The sequence below is a fragment of the Arachis ipaensis genome, chromosome B08, assembly GCF_000816755.2.
Source record: "Arachis ipaensis cultivar K30076 chromosome B08, Araip1.1, whole genome shotgun sequence".
NCBI classification, from domain to species: domain Eukaryota; kingdom Viridiplantae; phylum Streptophyta; class Magnoliopsida; order Fabales; family Fabaceae; genus Arachis; species Arachis ipaensis.
This window is the reverse complement of record NC_029792.2, coordinates 45,849,848-45,857,954: the sequence shown is the minus strand read 5'-3', so window position 1 is coordinate 45,857,954 and position 8,107 is coordinate 45,849,848. Positions and strand designations below refer to the sequence as shown.

Sequence of the window (8,107 nt, the reverse complement as noted above, 5' to 3'; positions counted from 1 at the left end):
CCTCCAACAGACTACCCTTCCCAACATGTGCGTGCGCACAGGGCTGTGCGTACGCATAGGTTGCAATTCCTCCTTGGGTATGTACGCGTACAAGCTGTGCTAACGCTGTGAACAGACTGCCTGCCTTTGCGTGTGCGTACGCACAGGTCTGTGCGTGCGCACAGGTTAAAATTTTTGCAGCATTGTGCATGCGCACAAGGCGGTGCGTGCGCACATACCAGAAATCACAAAATTCAGCAATTTTGCAGAATTTCATATTTTTAACACTAACTTTGAATGATCATAACTTCCTCTATAAAAACCCAAAATTTACAAACTTTATATCAAATTGAAGGGTTTTCAATAAGCTTTAATTTCAAGAAATTTCAATCAATTTTGAAAATTGAGGCAAAAGTTATGATCGAATAAAATTCACCAAAAACCAACCTTTACCAAGTTCACAATTTACCAAATTACTTATTCTCACAACTCAAACCAACCGATGCCAAAATAGAACCATTCCAAAACTCCATTTCTCATCAAAACGTACACTTTATAACACTTTGCACTATTCTTTCCACATTTTCTTTCACATATTATTCTCAACCTCAATATCACATATATCACATATTCACCAATCAACATTATATTACTATCAATTTTCATCATCAACTCAACCATGATTCATATTAATAATCAACAATATTCATTCATCCAAATCCATCATATCTCAACTTCATCATTCAATCATCACAACAGCATCAATTCATTATACATCATCAACCCAAACAATCATCAACAACATATAAATTTCCAACCCTATCCTATAGGTCACTAGCCTAAGTGTCCATAAATATTATATATTACATAGAGGAAACCGAAACCATACCTTGGTCGATTCCCTATATGTACCAAAATCTAAAATTGAGCACAAGCTAAGCTTTCCAACACAATCCAAGCCACCAACAATCACCAATAAGCTCCAACAAGTTCCAATAGCTCCCAAACTCACATTAATCAAACTATATACATATAAATCATCACAAATCAACCTAGGGTTTATCATAAATAAAAATTCACAAGAGTTTAATACCTCTTACCTTTTTCAACAGTTTTGATAGCCAAAATCCAACGCTAAGTAAGGATTAGAGTGAACTTAAACATCCAAAATCACAAATACTTACTTAATCAAAAGCCCTAAATACCCAAAATTTTGAGAAGAACTGAGAGAATTTTGAGCTTTCCTTACTAGTTTCTTATATGAGTTTTGTAGAGCTCTTCACAAGGAACGCGTAGCCGCAAACGATGCGGCGATCGGAGCTCTGCAGCTCAAGATATGAGCTTGAGAAGATTGAAGTGAATAGTGTTCTATCTCTTCTCCTCTCCCTCTTTTCTTTTCAGCATGAAAGTGTGTTTGAGTGTGTTATGGCTGTTTGGATTCATTAATGAGGATTTATATATGTTGGGCTTGTGTCCAACTTAGACCCGGTCTAACCCGTTAGGTTTTTAGCCCGTTTAGCTCAACTTTGGGCCAAACTTTTAAAATTAACGTCCGGTTTTCCATTTCTAATATTTTTCTAAGGTTTTTGACGGTTTTCACTTTTTCTCGTGCGGTACCGGGTAGACTTGAACCGGTTCAATCGATTCAACTGCGGGTTTGCGGTTTTTTACGGTTTTTCGCAGAAAATACATTTTCTAACTCAGAAAAACCCACTGAGTCCAAAAATCACATTTAAATCCTCAATTTCTCACTCTAACTTTTCGTAATCTAATTTGAGCAATATGATCACTTAATTAACCGATTGATTAGTTGCGGTTCTTACAAACCCTAATCCACAAGTTCTAACTAACTTACTAATTGAATTAGTAAAAGATTAGCGTTAGTGGAAACAAAGTTAATTAATATTTTTAAATTATCAATCAACTTGGGTATTAATGACTCATTGTCATCCAATTTCTTAACTCAAGCTAAGAATGTAAAATCTACTCTATAACTAAGTGAGACATTTCATCAAACACTTAGTGTGCATATAAATAAAACTTCATAAATTGCAAGAATAGTAAAAATTATAACTACCCAATGCAAGAAATTAATAACAACTCAAGTAAGTAAAAATAAAGTATAAAATATCAAATTTATTAAAGAAAATTGAGAATTCAACTAGGATTCATAGACTAAAATAGCAAACTAAAGGAAGTAACAATAAATTTTAAGAAACTAGAGTAGCAAAATAAGAAATTATAAACAAAGAACTATAATTAAACAAACTAAAACCTAAAAATAAGAGATAAATTCATAAAAAAAATTAAATTCTAGATAGAAAAGCTCTTTAGAATTCAAGGTCCAAACCCTAAAAAAAAAAGAAAAAAAATAAATATATGTATTGTAGTGTAGTTTCCTTCTCCAAAATTTGGCTTCAAAATATCATCTCGCAACTGTTGGGAGTCTTGGGAAGCCCAAATCATAAATACACATGCTTCAATAATCAAGACATGTGATCCAACCTCGCATACGTGAGAAAAGCTCGCGCATGCGAAATTTTTGTTCATGTGAGGAAATGTCGTTTGCGCGAGCTGCCAGACAGCTTCTTTTTCAAACTGCTTCCTGTAACAACCTAATTTTCAGTATGACATGCTCATACCGAAACATTGAGTGTTACCAACTTGAAGTTACATTAACACTGTTATTAATAATATCAAGCTTGTAATCGGGTTAACGGAACTCGATTTTTATGAAAACCTTCCTCGAAAATTGCAAATGAGCATAAACGCGAGATTACGCAAACCAAAAATTTAAATATGTTGTGACACTCTACCACATAGAATTTTACGTTTAAAAGAGAAGATAGGTTTAAGCATAGAATTTTCGTCACTCTCACAAAACGATAATGGTAGAAAGCGTAGATTACAGAAACAGGAGAAACAATAGAAGGTAGAATTCCAGAGGTGATAGGAATATTTGGATGATAATTGTTATGAAAATTTGGAATATGAGAAAAGAGAGAGGAAATAGAAGTGAATTTGAAGATAAATGGTGGGATAATTTGAAAATTTTATTAAAAAGTCATACAAAATTAGAGTTTAGATACCTTTGTCGTTTGAAATCCATGGTTGAGGGGAGAAAGTTTAGGGGTCTAACATTTTTATTAAAATTTGACCAGTATTTAAACTAGTAAAAGAAAAATGAGTAATTTCACACCATTGGATGAAATCTCACACCATTAAAAACACAAATAATAGCTAATTAATGGTTACAAATCACAAAATTTGCTCTCTAACACTCCTCGTTGATAGGTATAACATTAATTTTTTTTTAGTAGATACTTTTGTCAGCATTAATAAATTTCATAAATACAACATTATTTTTTTTAATTCTAGGAGTTCCTAAAAGAGTACCATAAATAACCAATTTGGGTTGGTCAAGTGGTCAGCTCACTCGTCCGCTTAAGCAAGTGTCGGGGGTTCAAATCCCGCCTTGTGCATGCAGCAACCCATTGGCAGCGGCAGACCCCTAATTGGAACTCCGATTTGCGACAGATTAGTTCTTGACCTGTGGGGTTGAAGGATTGAGCAACAAAAAAAAAAAAGAGTACCATAAATTGCTTGCACAGACGGAGTGGTCCACTGTATCTGCCACCCAGAAACAAAATACAAAAGCAATACTAAATAGTGACAAACCTTCGTCGTCCTTCGCCAATTCCTTACACTCCCATTTGCGACCTTTCCTATGCCCAATTTGATCGAAATTAGAATCCATCGTCCCCAATAATTCCTTTATTATTTTCTTATTATTAAATTATTAATTTTATTTTTATCATTCACAACGCCAACAACTACTTTAGCATTATCAATTTATCATCATCCAACAACAATATCATCATATTCATTCTCCATTGTTTCCTCTCTCTCTCTCCTCGTCATTCGTCAACACTTGCCAACTATTTAAGTTACCCAAAGATGCTTCGTTTTCATCATATCGTTAGAGTTTCTCTATTTGCATCCAAAGCTTCAACCTTTCCTCTTACCTCTCTTTCTCTTTCAACATCAATTCCCAAAAGAACTACCTTCGCACTTCGATCACAAATGACTTCTTTCTCTTCTTCTTCTTCCTCTTCCTCCTCAAAGCTCTTGTTTCGCCAGCTTTTCGAGAAGGAATCGTCTACATACACGTACCTTCTTGCTGATGCATCACACCCCGATAAACCAGCGCTTGTAAGTTTCCAACTTTTTGTTTTCTTTTTCTTTCTTTTTTTTACTGCTGGAATTGTCTGAGAGATTCTATGAAGGTCAAGCTTTTCAAGAAAAAAGTGGGGTCTCCTTATTCTGAATAAAAATTTGATTTTGAAAGTGGGGTCTCTTTCGATATGCGTGCCAAGTGTTTGAGGGATTGCATAATGGTTTATTCTGTTATGTTGAATTGATCAATGATGAATTCTTTTTTTTTTTTAAAACAAATTTAGTTGATAGACCCTGTAGATAGAACAGTGGATAGAGACTTATCCCTTATTCAAGAGCTGGGATTGAAGCTTGTGTATGCCATGAACACTCATGTACATGCTGATCATGTCACTGGGACTGGCCTTATCAAGGTGGGCAGCTGTTGAATTATTGTTATGTTCATTTAATTTGTTTTATATGTGTTTTGTTGTGTACTTATTTTGAATAGAGCAAAGTTCCGGGTGTAAAATCTATTATTTCGAAAGCAAGTGGTGCAACGGCTGATCTTTTTGTGGAACCAGGTGATAAAGTCCATTTTGGTGATCTTTTTTTGGAGGTGAGTCCATAGTGACCTTGATTCTCTTTTTCTACCTTTGTATTGCATACTCTCTGCTGGATTATCTCTAAGGGAATACTTTTAATTATAATTAATCATAAAAAGTAGCAAGTTATGTGATGCAATGAGCTGCATACTTGTTCCTGGACCAGGATTTCAGTAACTATGGGTAAGGCTGCAGCTGCAGGGCTAGTTTGATGTTGCAGCTATTTTGTTCTGCAATGCCCAGTATTTAGAGTGCTATAAATTGAGTTTTGTGTCTCGGGTTTCCTAATGACACGAATTATCAATAATACATTACATTTCATTAGGTTTGAGATTGCTTTTGTAGTCTTTGATAAATTTGAAAATTGGATCCATAAAATATTTGGAAGTGTTAAATAGAATTAGATGCGGCCTCTAGTTATTAAAACAACATCAGTTAAAATACGGCTACTTAAGAACTAGTTAGGCGTATAGATAAATGATAGATATGTCATTAGACATTAGTTGCAGGTCTTTTTTTTAAAAGACATGAGTTGCAGCTTAATCATATATACTAAATTATGATCGCTTTGAAAAGATGGCATTTAAGGCTGAAAACTTTGTTGAGAAACAAAGGAGGCCAATCCATAATGACTCAATGTTATTTTTATCAAGGATGAAATGAAGAATTCTCTTACTAGTTTTGCCTCCTTGTACACTTGGGATAAAAAAAGAGGTCAAGCCATAACTCACTTTTCTTTTGTTGACTGTCGCCTATTCTTTTCCTTTTCATTTTTTTGGTCAAGTGGATTTATTTTTCTTCTTTTGCAAGGGTGTTGATATCGTACTTGTCTTATGATTTATTGTATGAGCTACTCTGTAATACATTTTATGGCATTGCTCTCTGTAGGTTCGAGCTACTCCTGGTCATACCTTGGGTTGCGTTACCTATGTTACAGGAGATGCTTCTGATCAACCTCAACCTAGGATGGCATTCACTGGAGATGCCCTATTAATACGTGGATGTGGAAGGACTGACTTTCAGGTATATAATACTGTATTTCCATTTCCTTTTGTTTCTGCTTCTCAAAGGCCTTCAGAGTTATATGAACGAAGAACAATGGATAAGTTTGCATTTTCCTATAGACTGATACAGGGCTGGTGATTCTTACCATATTATCTTGAAGCAATGAACTATATGTAGTCAATTGTATCTGATTCTGTAATTGTTATGCAGGGTGGGAGTTCGGAGCAGCTTTACAAATCAGTATATTCACAGGCATGACTTTAAGATGATTATGCATTATGTTAAGCATAAACTCAGACAAGTAGACCAAGAACTAAGAGAGATAATATATTTCTTGTTCCAAAAGTTCGGTATAATTATGACTCACTCGCATATTTTTTGGGAACAGATTTTTACACTGCCCAAGGATACATTTATCTACCCAGCTCATGACTACAAAGGATTCAGTGTATGGAAAGTTTTTAGGTTTTTGCTTGCCAAACCTATTATTAGAGAGTTGCTTACAAGTTACTGATTTCAGGTAAGCACTGTTGGAGAGGAGATGCAGTACAATCCACGGCTAACAAAGGATGAGGTAATGCTTGAAAATGTTCATATTTTATAATCTCAATCCACTAACCGAACATATAGTTGTGAAATGTGTGAAGACACTCTTTTAGAGACTCTAATAAGAGATTTACATGTGATTGTGATTTGAGCAAAAGAGAGATCCTCGAAGCATGGAATATGGAAAGTAAGAATCACCATTGGATTATAAATTTAAATCATGTGCGGGTCAGTGAGTCCCAATACCCTGATTCAAGGGTAATTGGAACTTCACTTTCTAACTTTACCAACCTCCTCATTTTAGAGGGTCGGATCTACTATTTGAATGCTTTGACTGACATCCAATTTACAGCAAAGCTAATATTCTGTGATAAATAACTTTTGTCCGGGAAGCTGAGCTCTTGAAAATGTAATCGAGGATTCTTTGAAACATGGTCTATATTCATGAACAAGTTGTTTATAAAATATATAGTTCACATTTTTTCAAATATAATATAAAGAACATTAAATTGCTTCTTCTCTGATTAGTAGATAAGAGAGTAATGGTCTTATATTATCGTGTTTGCTTACCATTCATTGAACTATCTACTACGAGATGCTGTTTTGTTGATCATGAAACATGAGCAAATCCTTTTGTTTTGATCTAGGATCAAGAAAAATATAATTTTCATATTGTGATGACAGAATTTTGATTTATATCTAACTAAAAAGGTTATCAACTTGGAAATTTCATTTATAATAATACTGCTGGTTAGCCCCAAGATATGTAGTACTTCTTACTATTGACATTGTTTATGCCTCTTTTCCAGGAAACTTTCAAGAACATCATGGCAAGTAAGTGCTAACTAAACTCTTAAAGTCTTATCATAATAATAAATTGCTGTAGTAGGTCTTGATTAATTCTTTTTCAAAATAAGCATATGATTAAAAATTTTTTAAACGATAGAAATATAATTGAAAATTAGGTCACCTCAAACTATAAGGTTCTACTTATTATAAATAAAACATCAAAGTTAACTTTTACATGGTTATATTTGATTGTGTGCAACAGATCTTAACCTTTCATATCCAAAAATGATCGATGTTGCTGTCCCAGCTAATTTGGTTTGTGGAGTTCAATCCAAGGTGTGAACTTCTTTTAAGTAAGAAATATTTTTGTGTACTCATTTTGACTCGTTTATCAAGCTAAGTAAATGATTATGTCAAATGAGTCCCATATTATGTCTCATCCAATAGTAGAGGGTGTCTGTGTGAGCAAGAAGCAAGAATGAGTACAAATAACACACTCCAGCAACCAGTTAGTAATGTAATTTACCACGAAAAAGAAGTGTTAATTGGAATTTGAGTTGAACAGAAAATGAAGAATGTAAACTAATAGTAAAATAATGATTGTGGGACTCAATCTAATATAAATATATACTTCAGTGATTATGCTTATTGTTCTCTTCTATTTGATTATCTTCTATGTTAAGGCACGTTACACGTTGAAGACTAAGCTACAGAGCTCTTCGCTTTTTTCTTTTTTCTTTTTCTTTTGGTTGTTGGTACTGAATTTTCATAATTAAGTAACTAACCAATTGGATTAGGGTGAAGAAACATATAATTTATTTGGAAATTCAGGGTTTATCTGATCTTAGGACAAACCTAGATAGAAACAACATTATAAATTTTTAATGGACGCTTTGTTAAATATTCACTATCGAATGAACAACTTTGAGAACAAGGTGCTATCTGACTCTCCAAAAGTAGAGATGTCTTTTATATTTACCTGTTTTTCAAAAACAAAACAAAACAAAACAGAAAAGGAGAGATATCTT

General features: G+C 33.9%; 1 protein-coding gene across 7 annotated transcripts in view; it reads left to right on the top strand.

The window, feature by feature from the left end:
* LOC107613512 (persulfide dioxygenase ETHE1 homolog, mitochondrial) overlaps positions 3,655-8,107 on the top strand; it is a 5,278-nt gene continuing 825 nt past the window's right edge. Inside the window, exons 1-12 of one of the 7 annotated variants that reach the window (XR_002352409.1) lie at positions 3,656-4,191; positions 4,440-4,568; positions 4,646-4,753; positions 5,628-5,762; positions 5,955-5,996; positions 6,133-6,192; positions 6,265-6,318; positions 6,449-6,477; positions 6,597-6,699; positions 7,100-7,124; positions 7,342-7,415; positions 7,527-7,727. Coding sequence is in view for 4 of the 7 variants with exons in the window: in XM_021109418.1 (XP_020965077.1) it covers positions 3,937-4,191; positions 4,440-4,568; positions 4,646-4,753; positions 5,628-5,762; positions 5,955-5,996; positions 6,133-6,192; positions 6,265-6,318; positions 7,100-7,124; positions 7,342-7,415; positions 7,530-7,544 (897 nt within the window). In the remaining 3 variants the exon portion in view is untranslated. Of the gene's footprint in view, positions 4,192-4,439; positions 4,569-4,645; positions 4,754-5,627; positions 5,763-5,954; positions 5,997-6,132; positions 6,193-6,264; positions 6,319-6,448; positions 6,576-6,596; positions 6,700-7,099; positions 7,125-7,341; positions 7,417-7,526; positions 7,728-8,107 lie in introns of those variants that run through there. The other 6 variants (XR_002352408.1, XR_002352407.1, XM_021109418.1 and 3 more) reach the window with 6 other exon arrangements.